The sequence below is a fragment of the Martes martes genome (genome assembly GCF_963455335.1).
Source record: "Martes martes genome assembly, chromosome: 17".
Taxonomy (NCBI): domain Eukaryota; kingdom Metazoa; phylum Chordata; class Mammalia; order Carnivora; family Mustelidae; genus Martes; species Martes martes.
In genome coordinates, this window is record NC_137905.1 from 12,606,866 (window position 1) to 12,631,549 (window position 24,684).

The window sequence follows — 24,684 nt, forward strand, 5'->3', positions numbered from 1 at the left end:
AAGAGTCAGCCTCCAGTGTGGTGAATGTAATAACTGAGTGGAAAAGAGAATATCTAGGCCAGCCAGCATCTGCCTAAAACTACTATTTCTGCTTCAGTGGTCAAAGCAGCATTTAACAGCCTGGAGATGGGTTGAATTGACTAGGATTTACCTTCAGATTACTGTGTAGTTTTCTTGTGATGATGGGGCATTTGACTGTGCTTGTACTGTACTTCTGTTGTCTTTCTGCATACATAGGTCGAGAGCACCATTGGATGCTTACTTTCAAGTGAGTCGGACCCAGCCTCCTTTGCCAAGGACCTCTCAGGACTCAGAGACCAGGAATCCTGTCTCTGAAGACTTGCAGGTCTCAAGCAGTTCCAGTTCTGACAGTGAGAGCTCCACAGAGGCCGAAGATGGTGTTGTCCAGGCGGAGGAAACTAGAGCTGTCGTTTTAGAAGGTGACTATTTTATTCAGTTTTGGATTCACGAGGCTGACACCTCCAGAAGGCTTAGCCTCCAGAAGGCGAGGAACTCTCCATTTGTGTTTTGCTACTGTCCCTTTCCCTACCCAAGATGCCAGAGATTCCTGCTTTATTTAGTACAGAGCGTTCATGGCCCCCAAGCCTTTATAGAGGATTTGCTCGAACTTGAAATTTAATGTGGTTTGTGACCCAGTAAGGTGGTCACTTTGTAATAGCATTTTATATCCTCTTATATTTTGTTTAACATCTGAGAAGGAAGTAGCCTCTTTATTTAAAAGAAAAGCTTTGTAAATTTGGTACCCTGTCTAGTCTGCCACTTTTGACGTCTTAGCATAGTGTTATATATTGTGCAAGTAGGACTTTGTTTAGCAGCAGTGGGCAGAGACCACTAGAGCATATGTCCTGCTTACCCTCTGATACCCCAGACCATGGTCTTTTCCCAGTTAAAGGAACCAGGGCTTCTTGGAGAAATGGCTTTCTAAACCTGGGGTAGGAGATAAGGTGAACCTAGGTCATTTGATGGTGCCAGAAAGTAAGGAAGCCATCTCTCACGGAGTCATTGTGTCCGTAGGCATGGGAGCAGCCTTAAAAGGGCCTCTTGTGGCATAAGATGGGACAATATAAACATCAAAATGAATAATGGATATGTATTCTTAGATTATGGATGGATACGTAGGTTAAAATACATCAAATTTGTGAAAAACGTATAAATTCATAATTAGGTACTTTTTAAAACCTCATTTATCAGCATCCTAAGTTACTAGAGCCCTGACTCATTACTCTGAAAACTGGTGAGTAAAGGATTAAGCATTTATCCTGTATTTTCCTATGTGAACTATATTCAGGAAAACCTAATAGTTGATGAAGGAGGTTTATTGGGTTTTTTGTTGTTGTTGTTGTTGTTGTTAAGACTTTTTTAAAGAGTAGTTTAGGGTTCACAACAAAATGGAGAAGGTTCAGAGGTTTCCCAGGGGCATGTCTCCACACATGCATTGCCTCCTCATGTCAGCACCCATCACCAGAATGGTGATTTGTTACTCAGCATAATCACTCCAAGTCCATAGTCCACCTTACTGTTCACTTTTGGGTTATACATGTTTTCACTGCCCTAAAAATTCTCTTTGCTCTGGCTCTCATTCCTCCTACCTATCATTAGGTAAGTTTTTTTAAGTGAAAAATTCCAGCTAATATCAGAGCAAGAATGATAAGAAAAAGTCATGATTTCCTGACTCCTAATGAAATTATGTAACTAGGCAAAGATCAGCGGGATCCTAAAAACCATTAGGTTGAAAAGTTAATGACATTCCTTTTAGTAGAGGGACCAGGCTGGCAGCACCAGATCTTATACGTATTTTGATGTGTTGCAATCAGAAATACCTGGAGGGGTGCCTGACTGGGTCAGTCAAGCGAGCATGCAGCTCCTGACCTCAGGGTTGTAAGTTCAAGCCCCATGTTCGATGTAGAGATTACTTCAAAATAAAATTTTGAAAAGAAAGAAAAATATCCATAGCACTAAGGAAGTACTGTTGCTGCCCCCCGAAAAGCCTGAATTTACTTAAGACTAGATACAATAACCAGGTTGTACAGTGTACAGGAAGTAGAGGAACAAGGTAAATATTACTTGAAAGATGTAGCGATTCAAATCTAAAATGTGGGACATTCTATAACAGAACATCTAGAAAAAGATCTAAACATACATGGGAATTTATTATAGGGGATGTCCGGGTGGCTCAGTCAACTAAACATCTGTCTTCGGCTCAGGTCATGATCCTAGGGTTCTGGGGTCGAGCCGCACGTCTGGCTCCCTGCTCAGTGGGGAGTCTGCTTCTCCCTCTGCCCCTCACCCCATTCATGCACCCTCTTTCTCTCTCAAATAAAATCTTAGAAGAGAAAATTTAGTACATTGTAAAGGGAATATCTCAGATCAGTGGGGAAAAGATAGACTTCTAAATTAGTACTATTGTAAAAACTGGATTGCTAACTGGAAAACAGTAAAACTAGATTCATGCCTCATACTAAAAAATAAGATATTAGTGGATCAGAGACATCGTGTAAAAAAAGAAACCATGCTAGTATAAAGAGAATAGGTATATGATAAAACCCAGAAGTAAGGAGTACTTTGAAATTTAGAGGCAATACAAGAAAATTGCATTAGAAAATTCTTTTTCAGTTTATGACAGTGAGCCAGCGTAGCTACTTTATGATATCACTTACATACAATGGCTAGGAAAGGCAAATCTATAGAGAAAAAGTAGATCAGTGGTTGCCTGTGGCTGCTGGTGCAGATGGGAAATGATTCTAAATTGGCTTGAGAAATGTTTAGGGCATGATAGAAATGTTTTAAAATTGGATTGTGATGATAGTTGTACAACTCTGTAAATTTACTGTACATAAAAGTTAGTATGAGGAGGCAATCCGTCAAATCCAGGAGGTAGACATTTTACAGGACAGATGACCAGATTTCTCAAACAGATCAAGGACAGAGGTGATGAATTTTAATTTAGAGCTTGTGTTCATCAACAGACATCATTAGAAGAATGAAATGGGAGCCCATTGACTGGAGAAGACATTCATGATACATGTATCTGGAATAGGGCTTATATCTAGTTTATAGAAATAATTTCTACAGGCTAACAGAAAAATGGGCAGAAGTTTTTAAAAGGAGGGTAGCCAGATAGCCTGCCAAAGGAGGGTAGCCAGATGGCCACTAAATATATGAAAAAGACTTCATTAGTCATCAGGTAAATGGAAATTAAAACCACAGTGTCTACCACTAGAGCTAAAATTTAAGACTGACAATATTAAATTTTGGAGAGAATAGAAAGCAGCCAGACCACTCATGCACTGCTGGTGGGAGTATAAATTGGTACAATCATTTAGGTGGTATCTTTATAAACTCATCTGTATGTATAAAGCCTAGGGCCCAGCATTTCTACTTCTATGTATGTAACCAAAGAAAGGAATACACGTGTTCAGTAGAAATGTGCAAGAATGTAACGGCATTGTTTGTAATGGCAAAAACCTGGAAACCACCCAAATACCCATCAGCAATAGAACAGATAAATGTGATATTTTTACACAATGAAACAGTATACAGCGGTGAAAATAAATGAACCACAACTGCACATGTTAGTCTGGAAGAATGTTACAAACAATGTAGAGTAAAATTAGTAGACACAGAGAAGTTGAATAACTCTGACATGCTGTTTATATAGAGAAACAGGCAAAAGTCATTAGCTGGTCCTAGAATTTATTAAGATGGTTACCTTTGGTGGGGGCAAATCATCTCCCCTCTACCCCCAAGAAGTAAGGAGGGCATAAGGTATAAAAGGCACTCTTGGGATTTTTGGTGATGTTCTGGTGTATAGTTCAGTTTGTGAGAATTCACGGAGTGGAATACTGAGGTTACACTTTTCTGTATATATATTCCACTTCAATAAAAGTTTGTGGGATTTTTTGTTTTTGTTTTTTTAAAGAATCAGTTTAAAGGAGCTCCCACAAGCTATGATGGGATCATTTGAACCTCAAAAAGCAAAATGACTAAAAAATAAAAATCACCTCCTTGACCATTAAATGGAGGTTTTGAAAGGTTGATGAGGAACCTAATAATTGGTCTAGGAGTCAGACTGATCCCACCCAAACCCTGTGGGAGCCTTGTGTGCTACAGTCAGAAGCAGACAACCGAAGACATATTCCTGCTGCCCCTCTTCTTGACAAATGACAAAATAGAGTCTACTGAAGCCTCCAGATTTAACCTCCAGTTTTTAGGAAATACAGGTGATAGAACAACTAAGGAAGCAGTCCATCAGATGTGGGATGTAGGATATTTCATAAGACAAATGACCAGATATCCTCCAACAAATCAGTGACAAGGACGGGATAAAAACGAATGAAGGAGGGATGCCTGGGTGCCTCAGTCAGTTTAATGTCTGCCTTTGGCTCAGGTCATGACCCCAGGGTCCTGGGATCAAGTCCCACATTGGGCTCCCTGCTCAGTGGGGAGCCTGCTTCTCCCTCTGCCTGCTGCTCCCTGTGTTTGTGATCTCTCTCTGACAAATTAAATATAATCTTTAAGAAAAAAAAAAAAAATGAATGAAGGAGAATAGAGTGAAAAAAAATCTTAACAGGTTCAGCAGTCAAGCTTGTGGAGGTCTTGCTTAGATTCCGATTGCAGTAAATGTGCCGTAAAGAGCAACTTGAAACCAACTGGGAAATGCTGAGTATGAACTGCATGGACATTAGACAGTATGAAGGGATCATTGTTACTTCCGTTAATATGGTAATGATAGTATCTATGTAAAAAAATCCTTACCAGCTAGTATTACAAAAATTTTTACAAGTGAAGTGACATTTTAGAGAGTTATTAAGCATTACAAAAGAAAATAATGCGGATGGGGGCTTAGAACAAGATGGGCAAAATACCGATTTGTTTTAAAATTGGATGAGAGTACTTGCATGTAAATTATAATGTTCTGTCTACTTTTCATGTATATTTGAAAGTATCCAAAATAAGTTTAAAAATAAATTCACTGTTACTACTTGGGGAAATTTACAGCATTATTACCAATTAGAAATGGAAAGCTGTGGTGAGTTAGGCTCTCCTGCTTGCCTCTCATACCTGACTTCTGTCTTCTTTTGTGCATTACCTCTCTTACCGTTCCTGGAAATGACTTGGTGCAGAGCAAGTAGGAGGTACCTCAGCAGAGCAAGGAGTTACATGTATCAGTGGAGGAAAGACCCTCCCCAAACAGGTAATTTGAACATCCTTTTAAATGAAATGTTTGGATTTGCCTTTAGAGAAGAGGCTGTGAACTAAAGTGGAAAGCTTGCAAACGTGGTAGGCAGGAGGTCAGGGTGTGAGTCCGACCCATCTTACTCAGTTATGTGACTACTTCTTCACAGGTTTAGAAAAGCAAGGATAGAGGTGAGGATGACTTGTCTTGCCTATGTAACAAAGTTAAGTTTTTATTAAAATAGTGGATATGAATGAAGTTTATGAAATATCTGGTAGAATATGATTGCTACATGTTAAACAATTTTTATTTACAAAGATAACACATAGCCCTTAATATGAGTTATTTACATCAACAGTGGACTCTTCAAATCTCAAAACATCGTTGGCTTACTTTTTCCACATTTCTATATGACCTCATGTTTTTATTTTTCTCTTCTAGAAGAATTTTGTATCCATGTAAATATATTTATGTACATAAATGTTCTGTTTTTTACATTTACACAAAAGGGGATCTCATTCTTACTCATTACTGCATAGTGTTCAATCATAAATAAATTTTTAGTTAACTCTTGTTTTGTACACTGTAGTTGTTCCTGTCCTCCCTCCCTCCCTTCCTTCCTTCCTTCCTTCCTTCCTTCCTTCTGTCCTTCTCTCCTTCCTACTGGAAAAATGATGCTGCATAAGCATCTTTGTATAGATGTCTTTGAAGTATTTGTGACTATTCATGGATATATTTTTACCAGAGACATTGCTCTGTGAAAGGAAAGATACTTTTGATAGATAATGCCAAATTGCCCTCTGGAAAATTTGTGTCACTTTCTGCCTGCAGCAACAGTGGGAAGCATGGCTATTTCTTCCTTAACCCTCAACATTGCTTGGTATCATCAGACATCAGTTTATACCATCTAATAAATGAAAAAATGGTTTCTTACCTTAATTTGCATTTTTTAATTATAAATGAACACTTCTGAACCATTTGTATTCTTTTTGTAAGCTGTTTATATCCTTTCTTTGTTTTTCTGGGTTTCTTTTATGTATTTTCTATTCAAGTATTTTATAACTATTTGACTTGATTATGAACCTAACTTTGAACGTATCACAACCTACTCTTCCCTTTGTTGGTTATCCAGGTAACTACTAGATTTGTTTCTGGTTTTTTTATGTCTTTGTAAAGATAGCTCCTTTTCTTCATTTGAATGGAAACAAAAAAATCCCAAGAATTTCATAAGATCAAAGAGAAATAGTATTTTCATTTCATGGCTTATACGAAACATTTGGCCAGATTGCACTTTACAAAGAATGACAGGTGATTCAGAGATGTTGCAGTTTTTCCACAGTGTTTTCAGTTGGGTTTGTATTGTTTTTGTGTGGTTTTGCTTTGATAGAGTTGCACATCCTCTTTGAGACTGATTCTATATTTTCTCTAATTTTTTTTTTTTTTTTTTTTTTTTTTAAGATTTTATTTATTTATTTGACAGAGAGAGATCACAAGTAGACAGAGAGGCAGGCAGAGAGAGAGGAGGAAGCAGGCTCCCTGCTGAGCAGAGAGCCCGATGTGGGGCTCGATCCCAGGACCCTGAGATCATGACCTGAGCCGAAGGCAGCAGCTTAACCCACTGAGCCACCCAGGCGCCCCTATTTTCTCTAATTTAATTGTATTCTGGTTTCCATTCAGTCTCCCCAGAAGACCAGCCCTCTTCTACCTTCTGTTTCTATGGATGATGAAGATGGGGACACTTGCACAATATGTTTTGAACATTGGACCAATGCTGGGGATCATCGACTCTCAGCATTACGCTGTGGGCACCTCTTTGGGTATAAGTGCATTTCTAAGTGGCTCAAGGGCCAGGCACGAAAATGTCCCCAGGTAAGAACCATAGATAAGGAATGAGCGTGTGCACAGTCAACATGTTAAGTCAGGAGGATTCCTAGAACCACGCTGATTATATCCTGTTGGGCTCTTTAGTGCAACAAGAAAGCCAAGCACAGTGACATCGTTGTTCTTTATGCCCGAACCCTGAGAGCTCTGGACACCAGTGAACAGGAGCGCATGAAAAGGTAGGTGGCAAGAATCTACCTACTTGACAGATCTGAAAAAGGAGGTATGAATCACTCTTAATATGGTTCTGAGGCTTTACCTGGACTCTGACAGGGGGGCGGGGTCTCTGGGGTACCACTGGCAATCTGTCTCACATCGTGATTTATAATACATGTCTCATATCTTCTGAAGGAGGTCTACATGGTTTCCTCTCCATATAGCATTAAAAATGAGGTTTTGGAGTATCGAGTAATTGTGACTTCAGCTAACTCACTGATTGTGGGCCCCAGGCTTATTGAATGTGTACTTTCTCAGCTGTAGAATGGGGAAGCCTACCTGACAATGAAGTGGATGCACAAGAAAGCAGAGCTGAGAAGTAGAGGAAGAGAGGTTCCTGGCCCTTGATTCCGCCATGCCTGAAGTTAGGCTTTAGTGGATTTCTCAGTTATATAAGTCAATACACTGGTTTTCAATTTTAGTTTGCCAGCTTAAATAAAGTTTCTGTCATATAATCTAGGGAGCGTTGACCCATGTTTCATCATACAACATTTTCATTCAGGGAAGACTGACACCTGGGTCATGAAAAACTCATTCCTTAAAAGAAGGGGAAGATAAAAGAAGGATGACAGGTGCCGGACCATGCCAGTTACTCCTTTTTGTCTTCTGTGCCTCCTATAAGCCTCTGTTTTCCGAGCCTGAGTGCTGTGTGCTGATTGGAGCAGGCAGATTCAGAAGCAGTAGAGCAGTTCTTCCTTCCGCAGGAGCGCTTAGCTAGCCCCACAAACTCACAACCACCTCTGGTAGTTAAGCCGGCAGTAACATGACCCAGGGAAGCCAAGACCATGGTGTCTTAAGGCCCCCTCCCCCAATCCAAAGTCATAGAGAAACCTACAGCCCTCCAGTAATACCTCACACCTGGCAGCAGGCCCAAGCAGAGGGGTTCCCTGGAAGTTTTGGAGCTTATTCCAATTCTTCTCTAAGGTTTACATTTACTGCCTGCCTCTGCTTCTAAACACCATGAACATTTAATCAGAGATTCCTTGTCTTACTCTTTGTAGATAATTTATAACCACTTGGAACATTTTTCCACGTCTTAGTCTCCTCTTCCCTATAATAGGCTTAATGATACCTTAAACAAAACAACAAAAAAGAAGATCTGACACATTACTCAAGTGTTGCCATATTTTGCTGCTCATGTCCCTAAGCCCTCCCACAACAGCACTCTACACAGAAGATTCTTTTTTTTAAATTATTATTATTAACATATAATGTATTATTAGTCCCAGGGGTACAGGTCTGTGAATCTTAAGGCTTACACACTTCACAAGACTCACCATAGCACATACCCTCCCCAATGTCCATAACACAACCACCTTCTCCCTCCCCCCTCTCCCTAGCAACCCTCAGTTTGTTTTGTGTGATTAAGAGTCTCTTAAAGTTTGTTTCCCTCCCAATCCCATCTTGTTTCATTTTTTCCTTCCCTGCTCCCCAGACCCCCCATGTTGCCTCTCAAATTCCTCATATCAGGGAGATCATATGATAATTATCTTTTTCTGATTGACTTATTTCGCTCAGCGTAATACCCTCTAGTTCCATTCACGTCGTTGCAAATGACAAGATTTCATTTCTTTTGATGGCTGCATAGTATTCCATTGTGTATATAATACCACATCTTCTTTATCCATTCATCTGTTGATGGACATCTAGATTCTTTCCATAGTTTATTGTGGACATTGCTCCTATGAACATTCGAGTGCACGTGCCCCTTCGGATCACTACATTTGAATCTTTAGAGTAAATACCCAGTAGTGCGATTGCTGGGTCATAGGGTAGCTCTATTTTCAACTTTTTGAGGAATCTCCGTGCTGTTTTCCAGAGTGGCTGCACCAGCTTGCGTTCCCACCAACAGTGTAGGAGGGTTCCCCTTTCTCTGCATCCTTGCCAGTATCTGTCCTTTCCTGACTTGTTAATTTCAGCCATTCTGACTGGTGTGAGGTGATATCTCACTGTGGTTTTGATTTGCATTTCCCTGATGCCGAGTATTGTGGAGCACTTTTTCACGTGTCTGTTGGCCATCTGGATGTCTTACACAGAAAATTCTTAAGTGGATCTTTGCACATGTTGTGCGATGTAAGAAATTATCAGGATTTTGGAAGCCCAAGAACAATTGTTAATAACACTGCTTAAAATAAACTTTAAGAACGTTAAAAAAAAAAAAATACCCACTAAGAGAGTGCAGAGATGCTGGTTTTCTCATAATGGTGCTGGTAAGAATGTACACTGACTGTTTATTTAGAGAGACCCTTGGCCTTATGCTTCAGAAGCATTTAAAAGTAATTCTACTTCAGGCATTTATTCTAAAGAAACAATTTATGAAGAAATGTGTACAGATAATTTACTAATGGTGGGGGTGGTGCCTGGCTGGCTCAGTTGGTGGAACATGCAACTCTTGATCTCAAGATTGTAAGTTCAAGGGACACCTGGGTGGCTCAGTTGGTTGAGCGGCTGCCTTCGGCTCAGGTCATGATCCCAGCGTCCTGGGATCGAGTCCCACATCGGGCTCCTTGCTCCGCAGGGAGCCTGCTTCTCCCTCTGCCACTCTGTCTGCCTGTGCTCGCTCGCTCTCTCTCTCTGACAAATAAATAAATAAAATCTTTAAAAAAAAAAAAAAAAGATTGTAAGTTCGTAAGTTCAAGCCCCACACTGGTTTAGACATTACTTAGAAGTAAAATCCTTAGGGGCACATGGGTGGCTCATTCGATTAGGTGTCTGACTCTTGGCTTCAGCTCAGGTCATGATCTCATGGGTCGAGAGATCAAGACCTACGTCAGGTTCTACACTCAGCAGGTGGCTGCTTGAGATTCTTTCCCTCTGCCCCATCCCCCACTCACATGAGCTCTCTCTCAAATGAATAAATAAGTCTTTTAAAAAATAAATAGGGGTGCCTGGATGGCTCAGTTGGTTAAGCGTCTGCCTTTGGCTCAGGTCATGATCCCAGAGTCCTGGGATAGAGCCTCGAGTCAGGCTTGCTGCTCGGCAGGGAGTCTGCTTCTCTCTCTGCCCCTCCCCTGCCTTGTTCTTTATTCTCTTGCTCACTCTCAGATTAATAAATAGAAAAATAAAATCTTTAAAAATAAGTAAATAAATGGAGTCATTTTTCTAAACAAAAAGATTTACTTCATGAGACTTTTCATTTAAGCACTGTTAATCCAAACTGAGAGAATTAATTGGTTGAGTAAACTCTGGCATATCCATGTGATGGGATACTACACATTTATTTAAACTAATGTTTAAAGTGCACATAATATTTTGTCATGTGAAAAAGCACATTACGGTGATTATGTTTTTTGCGAAGTAAAAAATACTGCAGGTAGTCACTGAGTAGTGGAATTACAGATGATTTTAATTTCCTACTTTTTTTTTTTTTTCTGTTTCGTCCAACAAATAACTTACTGGATCCAGTAAATATTTAGTGTTTTTACATGGCAGGTGTGTGAAGAGGGTAATTTTGTTGAAAAAGCTAACTTTGTAGGTGTGTTTGTTAATGTATGATTATATTTAAAACTTTGCTGATTACTCAAAAAACTCCCAACAAACAAGTCCAGGTCCAGTTGGCTTTACAGATGAATTCTATCAAACATTTAAAGAAGAGTTAATATCTTTTTTTTTTTTTTTTAAGATTTTACTTATTTATTTGACAGACGGAGATCACAAGTAGGCAAAGAGGCAGGCAGAGAGAGAGAGGAAGAGAAGCAGGCTCCCCGCTGAGCAGACCGCCCGGTGCGGGGCTCGAGCTCAGGACCCTGGGATCAGGACCTGAGCCGAAGGCAGAGGCTTAACCCACTGAGCCACCCAGGCACTCCCGCCCTCCCCCCCCTTTTTTTTTTAAGATTTATTTATTTATTTTAGAGGGGGTGGGCAGAGGGGAGAGAATCCTGAAGCAGGCTTCCTGCTGAGTGTGTTGCCCATCACAAGGCTTGACCCCAGGACCCCAAGGTCATGACCTGAGCCGAAATAAGATTCGACTGCTTAACCAACTAAGCCACCCAGGCACCCCAATACCTAATTTTTCTCAAACTTTTTCAAAAAATAGAAGAGGAAGGGAAAATCAGAAATTAATTCCGTGAGTCAAGTGTCATCCTAATACCAATATTAGATAAAGAAACCACAGAAAAAGAGAACTACAGTCCAATATTACTGATGAATATAGGTTCAGAAATCCTCACCAAAGTATTAGCAAACAAATCCAACAATATGTTAAAAAAAATCATTCACCATGATCAAGTGGGATTTATTCCCAGGATACAAGGGTGGTTCATTATTAGTAAATTAATATGATACATCATCTCAATAAGAGAAAGGATAAAAACCATATAATCATTTCAATAGATGAGAGAAAACATTTGACAAAGTACAACATCCATTCATGATAAGATCCCAACAAAGTATGTTTAGGGGGAACATACTCAACATAATAAAGCCCTTAGATGAAAAACCCCACAGCTAAATCATCCTAAGTGGGGGAAAAGTGGGAGCTTTTCACCTAAGGTCAGGAACAAGACAAGGATGTCCACTCTCACCACAGCAATCAGATGAGAGAAGTAAATAAAATGAAAGGCATCCAAATTTGTAAGGAAGAAGTGAAACTTTCACTATTTGCTGATGGTATGATACTGTATGTAGAGAACCCAAAGACTCCACCAACAAACGCTAGAACTGATAAATGAGTGTAGTAAATTTGCAGAATGAAAAGTCAGTGTACAGAAATCCATTCCATTTCTATACACTAATAGTGAAGCAGCAAAGAGGGAAATTAAGAAAACCCATTTATATCTGCACCAAAGACAAAATACCTAGGAATAAACTTACGAGAAAGACCTGTACATGGAAAACTATAAAATATTGATGAAAGAAATTGAGGATGACACAAACGAAGACATTCCATGCTCATGGATTGGAAGAACAAATACTGTTAAAATGTCTGTGCTACCCAGAGTAATCTACACAGTTAATGCAATCCCTATCAAAGTACCACAGCATTTTTCACAGAACTAGAACAAACAGTCCTAAAATTTGTATGGAATCGTAAGAGAGAAAAAAAAAAAAACAACTGGAGGTATCACGATTCCAGACTTCAAGTGATACTACAAAGCTGTATGGTCCAAAACATACCAAACAGTATGATCCTGGCCTAAAAATAGACACATAGTTCAATGGAACAGAATAGAAAACCCAGAAATGAATCCACAGTTACATGATCAATGAATCTTTGATGTAGCAGGAAAGAATATGCAATGGGGAAAGAGACAGTCTCTTCCAACAACAAATGGTGTTGGGAAAACCGGACAGTAACATACAAAAAAATGAAACTGAATCACTTTCTTACACCAGACATAAGAATAAACTCAAAATAGGGGCATCTGGGTGGCTCAGAGGGTTAAGCCTCTGCCATCCGCTCCGGTTATGATCTCTGGGTTCTGGGATCAAGCCCTGCATTGGCCTCTCTGCCCAGCGGGGAGCCTGCTTCCTCCTCTCTCTCTGCCTACTTGTGATCTCTCTCTCTCTCTGTCAAATAAATAAAACCTTAAAAAAAAAAAAAAGAAACTCAAAATGTATTGCGGACCTAAATGTGAGACCTGAAACCATAGAAAGCCTAGAAGAGCACAGGCAGTAATTATTCTGCCATCAGCAGTAGCAAGATCTCTCTAGATGTCTCCTGAGGCAAGGGAAACAAAAGCAAAAATAAACTATTGGCACTACATCAAAATAAAAAGCTTCTGGACAGCAAAGGGAACAGCAACAAAACTAAAAATCAGCCTATTAAATGGGAGAAAATAATTTGCAAATGACATATCCAATAAAGGCTCAGTATCCAAAATATATAAAGAACTTATACAACTCAACACCCTAAAAACAAATAATCCAATTTTTTAAAAATGGGCAGGGGCATCTGGGTGGCTCAGTGGGTTAAAGCCTCTGCCTTCGGCTCGGGTCATGATCCCGGGGTCCTGGGATTGAGCCCTGCATCGTGCTCTCTGCTTAGCAGGGAGCCTGCTTCCCTTCCTCTCTCTCTGCCTGCCTCTCTGCCTACTTGTGATCTCTGTATGTCAAATAAATAAATAAATCTTTTTTAAAAAATAAATAAAATATTAAAAAAAAATGAGCAGACGATGTGAACAAATTTCTCCAGAGAAGACATCCAGATGGCCAAGAAACAAATGAAAAGATGTTCATTATCACTCATCATTGGAGAAATGCGAATCCAAGCTATACCCGCACAGCTGTCAGAATGGCTAAAAATCAAAAACACAAGAAACAACAGGTGTTGGCGAGGATGTGGGGAAAAAGGAACCCTCATGCACTATTCATAGGAATGCACACCGGAACAGGCACTGTGGAAGACAGTGTGGAGGTTCCTCAAAAAATTAAAAATGAAATTACCCAATGATCCAGTAGTCACACTACTGTTTACCGATAGAATACAGAAATACTAATTCAAAGGGATGTATGCACCCCTATGTTATAAATAGCATTTTACCATAGCTAGACTATGGAAGCACCCTAGGTATAGATGGATGGGTAAAGAAGAGGTGGTATACATACATACATGCATACATGCATACATAATATAGAATCTTATTCGGCCACAGAAAACAATGAAATCTTACCTTTTATCACAACATGGATGGAGCTAGAGTGTGTAATACTAAGTGAAAGAAGCCAGTCAGAGAAAGACATATACCAAATGATTTCATGCCTATGTGGAATTTTTTTTTTTAAGATTTTTTATTTATTCATTTGTCAGAGAGAGTGAGCACAGGCAGACAGGCAGGCAGAGGCAGAGGGAGAAGCAGGCTCCCCGCTGAGCAAGGAGCCCGATGTGGGACTCGATCCCAAGACCCTGGGATCATGACCTGAGCCGAAGGCAGCCGCCTAACCAACTGAGCCACCCAGGCGTCTCTGCCTATGTGGAATTTTAAGAAAACAAAACAAATGAGCAAAGGGGGGAAAAAGAAACAAATCAAAAAGTAGACTCTTAACTATAGGGAGCAAACAGATGGTTACCAGAGGTGGGTGTGGGGATGGGTGAAATAGGTGAAGGGGATTAGGAGTGCCCTTACCTTGATTAGCACTGTAACACGTGGAAGTGTTGAATCACTGTGTTGTACACCCGGAACTAATAAAACACTATGTTAACTACATGGAAATTAAAGTTAAAAATAAACTGCTGATTACTATAATCAATCAATATGCTCCCTATCCTCTTTAGAAAATGTGAAGCTTTTGAAAATGCCAATAAATACAGAGATTTAATAAAATGAACACCCTTGTGCTTGACTTTACCAGATCTTAACAAATTGCCGTATTTGCTGTAGGCCTTAAAAAAATAAATCATTATAGGTAAACCAGAAGCTTCCTTGAGAACTATATTCTCCTTAATTTCATCCCTTTCCTCAGAGGACCTATAATCATAAATCATGTATAGTATGATTTACAGAGTTTTTACACTTTATGCAAATATTACTAGATTATAATTTTCCTCTGTAACTTGTTTTTTTTGTTTGTTTGTTTAGAATTAAGTTTGGGGAATTTATCCGGTTGGGATACATCTAGCTTATTGATTCTTACTTCTGTAGAGTGTTCTAGTTCTCTAATTTAAAGTTTCCCTATACGGGAGCGCCTGGGTGGCTCAGTAGGTTAAAGCCTCTGCCTTCGGCTCAGATCTTGATCCCAGGGTCCTGGGATTGAACCCTGCATCGGACTCTGCTCAACAGGGAGCCTGCTTCCTTTTCTCTCTGCCTCTCTGCCTACTTGTGATCTCTGTCTGTCAAATAAATAAATAAAAATCTTTAAAAAAATAAAAAAAATTTTCCCTATACGTGTTTTGTATTGATGGACACTTAAGGTGGTTTTCAGTTTTTGTTAATATAAGCCATGGTGCAGAGAGATGGGCAAGAGTGTCTTTAGGCCTAGAAGTGGAAATACTTTATCCTAGGTCACATGGAATTTCAGCTTTACTAGCTACTGTCAAATTGCTCTTCCAAGAAGCTGTTTCCAATTTATACTCCCACCAGCAAAAGTAAAATTTCTCTTTTTTTTTTTCCATACTCTTGTCCACTTTATATTATCAGACTTAATTTTGACAGTCTCATGGAGTCAGTAGTAGTTACTTAATTTGTATATCCTCAATTATTAATGAGGTTGGACATACTCTTCTCTCAATTTTGTTTATATCTTTTGTTCGTCTATATTGAGCAAAATATATTGTTTATTTCTTACTGATTTATAGTTCATTGTGTTTTCCTTATACAGTTGACCCAGGGTAGAGGCACCAACCTCTCACACAGTTAGAAATCCACATAGAACTTCTAACTCCCCAAAACCTTAACCATAAGAGCCTGCTGTTGACTAGAAACCTTACTGGTAAACATAAACAGTCGATTAACATATAATTTATATGTTACATGTATTATGTACTCGATCTTTACAATAATACCTGTTTCTTAATTTCTTCCACATTTCTAGGATACATGACTACACCTTTCTAGGTTTATCTATGAGTTTTCAAATTGTTGCAAATCTCCAAAAAATTTTCCAGTGTATTTATTGAAAAAAAAATCCACAGTAAGTGGACCAGTGCAGTTCAAACACGTGTTGTTCAAGGGTTACGTGTACTGATTCTTTGCAGGTTACAAATAGCATCTCCCAGTCTGTGGCTTGTCTCTTTAATCTGTTTATGTTATCTTTTGTTGAACATGAGTTTTTAATTTTAATAGTTATTTATCTCTTGTTTTGTGGGGGGTGGGGTTTGTGCACTGCTTCAAGGTCATAAAGACAACTTCTTTTAAAGGTTCTTCAAAATGTTTGGTTTTGGGGGGCACCTGGGTGGCTCAGTAGGTTAAAGCCTCTGCCTTCGGCTCAGGTCGTGATCCCGGGGTCCTGGGATGGATCCCCGCATAGGGCTGTCTGCTCAGCAGGGAGCCTGCTTCCCCCTCTTTCTCTGCCTGCTGCTCTTCCTACTTGTGATCTCTCTCGCTCTCTGTGTCAAATAAATAAAATCTTTTTTAAAAAATTGCTTTTTATGTAGGTTTTAAATATTTTTTTAAACCTAGTTTTATGGATAACCAGGTGTTGCAGTGTAATTATTAAGTAATATGTTCTTCCTGTATAAGTCTTCATTGCTGCCTGTATCCTAGATTAAGTTTTTGAGTGTTAGATTCCATGGTCTCTTTGTTAATTCTTGCCCCAGTATTCTGAAGTTATAATTTATTGTAACTTTAAAATACTTCCTCCCACCTTGTTCTTCAAATTGACTTTGATATTCTTGGCATTTTGCTCTTAATTTTAAAATTAGTTTCCTAAGTTCCATTTAGTGCAATTTCAATCAAGATTTCAAAAGGAAAAGTTCCCTTTGAAATCTTGATTGAAATTGCATTAAATTTTTAGAGTAACTTGAGAAGTTCTATCTTCTTGATTTTGAGTCATTCCAGCTGTGAACATTATATAATATCCTTCCACTATTCACTGTCTTCTTATGCCTTTTACAAGTGTACTTTTCTTCATCAAGGTCTTTCATACCCTTTAACTTTATTCCTAGGTTGCTCTTGTTATAAGTGCTCTCGTGAGTGATTTTTTTTTTTCTATTACATTTACTAATCAGTTATCTGGCATATGGGAAATGCTGTTGGTCTAATTTTTTTTTAAGTTCATTTATTTTTTCATTATTCTGTATACCTACCATGGGGTTTGAACTCAGTGACCCTGAGATCAAGAGTCACGTGTTTCTCTGACTGAGCCAGCCAGGGGCCCCAATCTAATTTCCTTGATCTTAATTCCAGCACCTTGCTGAATGGTTTGTGGGTTCTCTTGAACTTTCCATGAAGATAAATAGGGTGGCTTTATCCCTTCGTTTCAAGTTTTCATCTTTTTTCTATCCTGTTTTACTGAGTGGAAATCTTTTTTTTATTTTTTGCATATTTTGAAAGTGTCTTTAGGTACATGCAGATCTATAATTTTTATTCTTGGTGAATGTACTTTTTTCATTATGCATTGTTCCTCTTTATACCTGTTCATGCTTTCTAATTCTAACTGGTCTTAGCATTTTCCCAGTATATACCTTCTATCTTTTTAATTTCAGCCTCATTTTTGTGGTATTATTTAATTTCAGTATCTGATGAACTGGTAACTTACTATTTTCTTTTAATCCACCAGGAAACCTTGCTCTTTTAACATAGTCATTTTACTCTTATAGAGGCGCCTGGGTGGCTCAGTGGGTTAAAGCTTCTGCCTTCGGCTCAGGTCATGATCCCAGGGTCCTGGGATCGAGCCCCATATCCGGCTCTCTGCTCAGCGGGGAGCCTGCTTCCCTTCCACTCTCTCTGCCTGCCTCTCTGCCTACCTGTGATATCTGTCTGTCAAATAACTAAATAAAATCTTTTTTTAAAATTGTCATTTTACTCTTATAATTTGGCTCTAAATCGAGCAGTGAGCTTGGCTCTGTTCCGTCATCTGGCATTTTTGCATTTTTAGCCTCATTCCCTAGTAAGAGCCAAATTCCTGCTCATCACTGCCAGCGTTAATGCTGAATCCCAGTGACTCGTGAGTTCAGCCCTGCATGCTACTTTCTGACGTGTTTCTGGATGTGAGACTTTTTCTTTTGTTGTGTTTTATTCACCATCATGACGTATTTACAGCCAAGTGTGTGTATCATAGCATAAACTTAATCTGACATCTTGTTGGCAAGTCTTCTGTGGCCTTCTCATCTTCCCCTGTTGCTGGCTTCCCCTTCTAGTTCCTTACTGAAGGAGCAGATGCTGAGGAAGCAGGCCGAGTTAGAATCAGCGCAGTGCCGGCTCCAACTTCAGGTCCTCACTGATGAGTGCAGTAAGCTTCATAGTCGTGTCCAGGTAGGTTCGCCCGTCCTCATCCGGAGAACTTCGGGGATAGGAGTGGAGAAGGAATCTAAACAGAACTTCAGTTCATCTCAGATACAAAGAAGGATTTACCAAGCTTTTCAAGGAGTAAACAAGACCACCTCTTTATTCTATTTTTGATTAGGGCGTTTATCAGTAGTATACACACTTTGGGATGAATTCTGCAGTTTGAACTTCGAACAAATTAAACAGCAGGCTGATAATTCAAATTCTCAGTCATTTTATCTCCCTGAACCTACCAAGAAAATGAGGGGTGTAGCCAAGATGACCACTGAAGTCTTCCAGCCCTCAGATTTTCTGATCTGGGCTCTTGTTGGCTCAGTTGCTGGTTGAAATAGGGGAGAACGGCTTCGGGGCTCTGGGACTCGTGTCAGCATTTCCATGTAACGGATAAGAAACGTCCCCATGTCAAATGAAGGGATTGTGCAGGAGGGGAGCATCAGACAAAAAGGCTTCACACTTGCAACATGGTTTTCATTTTAGGACTTGCAGAAACTTATTGTGCAGCATCAGGATCAGGTTTCACAGCCCCCCAGGGGCTCCCAAGCACGTTCCCTGAACTGCCTGCCCTCCAGCCAGAACCAGCACAAGTACCATTTCCAGAAGACCTTCACGGTGTCTCAGACAGGAAACTGCCGCATCATGGCATACTGTGATGCTCTGAGCTGCCTGGTGGTGTCACAGCCTTCTCCTCAGGCCGCCTTGCTGCCAGGTGAGTGGTCAAGCACCTCGGCCTTCGTGTTCATTATTGGGCTTCATTTGCTTCTCTGCTCTCTGTTTGCAGAATCCAGGACTCGCTAGCGGGTGAACACTGACCACAGCCCACCAGATCACCTTCCCTAGTCCATTAATGCCGATTCTCTGCAGGGGCTGCAGAGATACCTGTCCATTGGCTGCATTCTATACATGTATTCGCCCAGAGCTCAGAAATGCGAATTAATACCTGTGATAAAGTAAGAGCAGGGAGGGTACTTGGAAGCATGGGTTACTGGTGTAGTCCAAGGAGAAGGACAGCACCCCCTGTCTGTTCCGTTAAAGGTACAGATTCATGGGGGCACCTGACAGGCTCAGTCGGGAGAGTATGAGACTTATTTTTTTTTAGTAATTTCTCCACCCAGCGTGGGGCTCAGACTTAGGACCCTGACATCAAGAGTCACATGCTCTACCAACGGAGCCAGATGGGTGCCCTGAGACTGGAAATTTTTTTTTTTTTTTTTAAGATTTTATTTATTTATTTGACAGAGAGATCACAAGCAGCCAGAAAGGCAGGCGGGGGGTGGGGGGAGGGAAGCAGGCTCCTTGCTGACCAGAGAGCCAATGTGGGGTTCAATCCCAGGACCCTGAGACCATGACCCCAGCTGAAGGCAGAGGCTTAACCCACTGAGCCACCCAGGCATCCCTGGAAATTTTTTTTTTTTTTAAGATTTTATTTATTTATTTGACAGAGATTACAAGTGGGCAGAGAGGCAGGCAGAGAGAGAGGGAGAAGAAGGCTCCCCGCTGAGCAGAGCGCCGGATGCAGGGCTCGATCCCAGGACCCTGAGATCAGTGACCCGAGCCGAAGGCAGAGGCTTTAACCCACTGAGCCACCCAGACGCCCCCCTGGAAATATTTTTAAAAATGCTATCCCAGGGGCGCCTGGGTGGCTCAGTCAGTATAGCATCCCACTCTTGATTTTGGCTCAGGTTGCGATCTCAGGGTCATGGGATCTAGCCTCCATTTGGGCTCTGTGCTCAGCAGGGAATCTGCTTGAGTTTCTCTCCCTATCCCTCTGCTCTATCCCTTGCTTGTTCTTGCTGTCTCTCACTCGCTGTGTCTCTAAAATAAACAAATCTTAAAAAAAAAAACTATCCCAAGGGCTAATTCAAGTTGAAACAAGATTTAATACTTATTTTCAGTAGTATTCAAACAGATAAATTTTGAATAAAAGAATTTGGAAATACATTGATTAATATTGATAATAATATAATAAATATTAAATAGTCTCATATTTTGTGCTTTTTTGAAAGCTTAATTTTAGGTTGTCTTAATGTTGAAAACCAAAGCTCCTCACATGCCCAGTTAAATCATTCCTAATTGTAGCAGATATTTCTTTCCACAATTTTTAGCATGTGATTTCTCCCCGCTGTCAGATCCTTTTGCTTCAGCCTGATTTCTTGTTTACCTACTTACAAGTTTCATTCAAATGCTTCACAACTGTGTCCCCCTAAACTTAGGTATATATAGGATTAGAAGTAGCATTCTTCCATTATTGCATATTTTTCTGTTTACTGATAGCTGGGAGTTGAGAGTAGCTCCAGTTAAGGGGAACATAAAAGGATTATTTATAATGTTTATAGCCCATCCACATCTTTAATAAAGTATTTATCATAAAAGCCTTCCCTACAACTGGGAGAATATTTATTTATTTGAATTGTTCCCCCAGCAATGGAATGGGGGTGATCTGTTCCTTTTTCCTTAATGCATCTATCCCACACAGCACAGCCAGCTCTTGATAGCCTGTTGGTGCTAATTTCTCTTTGTTTCCCTTGATCATGAATTAGGCCAGTATTCGTGTTCCCTGTTGATTTAAAGCCTGTAGTTTCCCTATTTGTTTTCTGGCTCTCCTAATTCTCTTTCAGGAAAAAACACAATGAACTTTTCCCACTTGTTTCCCCAGAGAAGCTGAAGTGTGACTCAAGGGTGTCTTGATTCTAGGATTTGAGAAATTTCGTTTATGGATAACTTGGATAATAATAGATAATTATGCATTGTCAAGAGTCTAGGAATAGAACAGAGTACCAATAAATTAAAAAGGACAAATTTTGGAGGGGGATTTTTTTTTCCTCTTCTGAAATGATGCAAATTGATTAGAATACGTGAAGTGTCATCTGTTTTTATTCCATTCAGACAAATATAGTGAATCTTGATCAACTGACATAGAAATCACCCATCTCCATTCTTTATTGTTCACTTTTTCTTCATCTTCACTGCCTGTGGATATCTATATTAATAGCTTTATTGAAATTTGACTGACATACACTAAATTGCACATATTGAAAGTATAGTTGGATGAATTTTGATATATGTGTACAGCCCTGAAACCGTCCCCACAGTCGAGATAATGAACCCATCTTTCCCCCCAGAGAGTTTTCTCATGCCCTTTATAATCCATCTCCTATCCGCCCCTCCCTCCTCTCCTCATCCCCAGGCAGCCACTCATCTACTTTCTGTCAATATACATCAGTTTGCATTTTCTAGAATTTTACATAATTGTACTCATACAGTATTAGCTTTTTTGTCTGGCTTCTTTCAGCATAAAGTTACAGAGATTCGTCCATATTATTGTATATATCAGTAGTTTATGTCCTTATATTGCTGGCTAGTATTCTGTGTATATGTGTATATAGTGGTTTATCTGTTCACCTGCGGTTGGACATTTGGAGTGGAATATACTTTTTAAAATAATTATAACCCTGGGGAATTTTTATTTTCTTTGTCTGACTGCCTGTTTTCCAGGGATTTATATGCCAGGAAAGCTGAACAAAAGAGCTACTAGAAAAGGTGGTTTGCTTTGCCTTAAATTGACTTCCAGTGATTTCACGCTCTCTTGTCTTTGGCAGGCTTTGGTGTTAAGATGTTGAGTACTGCCAACATGAAAAGCAGTCAGTACATTGCCATGCATGGCAAACAGATCCGCGGACTGGCTTTCAGCAGTCGGTCCAAAGGCTTACTGCTCTCAGCGTCCCTAGACAGCACTGTTAAACTGACCAGGTGGGTGCTTTGGGGAGGAGGTTGGGGCCTGGTCTGGTTAGCGTTGAACAGCGTGGAAATTAATATCCGTGTTAGGATGGCCTTAGCTCCGTGGCGGGGGGAGGGGGGGCTTTGTCTTCTGAGATCCAGGTCATTGAATTTAAAATGTATTGCTTCTCAAAGTAGATAAGACAGGCTCCACAACAGTATGTGCAATGCCCTGTTTTTCGGTTTTTGGTTTTTTTTTTAATTATCTGTGTTACAAAGTACATCTTAAGCCAGGCAGATGAGAGGAACACCCTCGATGGTCGAATGACAGTATGGAGGAAGCTGTCGTACTGGGCACCGTGGAGTTACCATACCATCTTGGACCTGCTTATTGCTGGTCTATTTCCAGGATCATCCTACCGAACAAAAATGCTCTCCAGGAGCTCATTCTCCTGGGGTGCCCTGTCTTCTCTTATCAGTAACCCTCAGTTAACTTCATTTTATCTTTCACATGCCCTGCGATTGCTGTGAACCCGATCTGAACGGGTCTCAGGGCCTTCATCTTTAGAAAATAGTTCTGATCAGACGTCTGATAGTTGGCTTCCTGTTCCATGGTTAAATCTGAGGACATCATGATATCACCATCAGGCCTGATAAGCCTTTGATTTTTCAAGAATGCTTCGGCTTGATTAGCCCTGAAACTCAACGTAGCATTATGTTTTATACGTATGTATAAAATGATATTTTTTCCTAGTTGTGTTAAAAATAGGTGAAAGAAGAGCCAGTTAAAGACCAAGGTTATTGATTACTCCCTCTGGGTCGTTGGAGTGTTAGTTTTTGTGTTTCTCATAGGTATATTCTAATTTTTCAGCATTGAATATAGATTACCTATGTAATAGATGATTATGGAGAATTGGGGTAGAACCGGGAATGTACTGTTTAAATACCTCTTTAACTTATTCTTTTATTTTCCTTACATTTCAAGAGGAAAGCCTGTGTCCCTCAAAACAATTATTTTGGAATTGAAAGGGGTTACATGGGCAGTCCCTGCAGGATATTGGGAATCCCAAATAGTTTGGGTGTGTGGGTGTGTTCTTAAAAGATTATCACTGAAATGATAATCTTTACATCTTTGTTATATATTTGATTTTCTTAATACATTGTTGTAAAAGTCTTGTATCTCCACAGCCTGGAGACAAACACAGTAGTCCAGACTTACAATGCTGGACGCCCTGTCTGGAGCTGCTGCTGGTGTCTTGATGAAAGCAATCACATCTATGCTGGACTGGTCAATGGTTCGATCCTGGTGTATGACCTTCGAAACACGAGCAGTCATATCCAGGAGTTGGTACCTCAGAAAGCCAGGTAGGGGACCACTTAGGTCTTCCCTATAGGTAGCAGCTTTCTCTTGGACCGTCATATGAGTCCTCTCTTTTGACAGTGTTTCATGTTTGGTCAGAATTCCTCACAGAGGACAATTCTCTGTGTGCGGTGATGCATTCTTGCTTAGGACTCAGTAAGATCCTTTCTGTGTGTTCATGCTATTTCTGCGTGGTAGAAAGCCCTGACACTAAGTATAGCCAGGTTCATATAGTCACTCATCACCCAGCGTGGCAAAATGAAGTCAGATCTGTATTCCAGACCCTGCTTGACTGCATAGGAACTGTGTGACCTTGGTCACAGTTCTTGGCCTGTTATGGAGACTTGCTTTAATAGCCACATGTCAGATGCACAGGAAGAGATCAGTAAAGGGTGGGCCTGGGAAAAATTATTGAAAATTTCCCTAACCTCCAGCTAGACCAAGTTGGTCTGAAGATGCCATGTTACGACAACGAATCCTTTATAATCCCATTACAGAGTTCGCTGGTTTTCAGAGTCAGCCGGGGTTCTGAGGGTGAGTGGTGGCAGCACCACTGTGACTCTACAGAATGTGTTGGGTCCCATTTGGGCGTAATACGCTCCTGAAGGCATAAAGCTCTCAAAACGAGAAGTGGAATCTGGCCTAGACCAAAATGAGAAGTATCTTAAAAGAGAATTTCCATTTCCAGTGTGAACATATATTAAAAAGAGGGCATAGGGATCTAAACAGAAAGATATCACCATAGCAGTGATAGAGTAATGGTTAACTAAACCTAGGTCAGCACTCTGGCGTCCTCTCATTGGGGTGGGGCAGACTCATGCTTCCGGTATGTGGTCTGTGGGCCTGAAGGTGACAGATGTGAACTCCCAGCCGACATGGGGCCTGCCCTTGATGTCAACAGATGCAGGCAGAGCAGGCAATAAATAAAGTAGAGCAAACAGCCAGGAAAGTATTTGTATGGAATGCTCACTGCTGCCTCCGTTTGCTTCACTGTGACAGGGCAGTGAAAAAAAGCAGGCAAAGCGACCGCTTCGGCAAGTGCAGCAGAAACAAAGTTCATCGGAACAGAGTCGGCCGGCTGATACTTCTGAGAGAATTCTTGGCACACAGTTCTGGTCATGTGCTTGCAGAAAGAGATTTAGAAAATTTCTAAAGAAACAGTCTTGTTTTTGAATTAAAATGTAGTTGCTTCAGGGGCCCCTGGCTGGCTTCAACGTGTGACTCTTGATCTCAGGGTCACGAGTTTGAACTCCATGTTGGGTGGAGAGATGACTTAAATTTAAAAGAAAAAAAAAAAAAAAGCAGTTGTTTCAGGCAGTATTTTAATTGAAGGGTCTGTCCGATCCAGCTTGGAAGCTTTATCCAATGTGTAAGCTGGATTTCCTTTCGGACTTTACTCGTGTATGTGGCCAGCCCCATTACTAGAAACTTCA

The 24,684-nt window shown here is 40.3% G+C and overlaps 1 protein-coding gene across 2 annotated transcripts in view; it reads left to right on the forward strand.

The window, feature by feature from the left end:
* RFWD3 (ring finger and WD repeat domain 3) overlaps positions 1-24,684 on the forward strand; it is a 48,290-nt gene that overhangs the window by 18,017 nt on the left and 5,589 nt on the right. Inside the window, exons 3-11 of one of the 2 annotated variants that reach the window (XM_080827604.1) lie at positions 238-440; positions 5,145-5,215; positions 6,875-7,066; positions 7,166-7,257; positions 18,030-18,144; positions 18,655-18,883; positions 21,774-21,924; positions 23,080-23,256; positions 24,251-24,532. In XM_080827604.1, the coding sequence (XP_080683730.1) occupies positions 238-440; positions 5,145-5,215; positions 6,875-7,066; positions 7,166-7,257; positions 18,030-18,144; positions 18,655-18,883; positions 21,774-21,924; positions 23,080-23,256; positions 24,251-24,404 (1,384 nt within the window). In that variant the 3' untranslated portion in view covers positions 24,405-24,532. Of the gene's footprint in view, positions 1-237; positions 441-5,144; positions 5,216-6,874; positions 7,067-7,165; positions 7,258-18,029; positions 18,145-18,654; positions 18,884-21,773; positions 21,925-23,079; positions 23,257-24,250; positions 24,533-24,684 lie in introns of those variants that run through there. The other variant, XM_080827603.1, reaches the window with a different exon arrangement.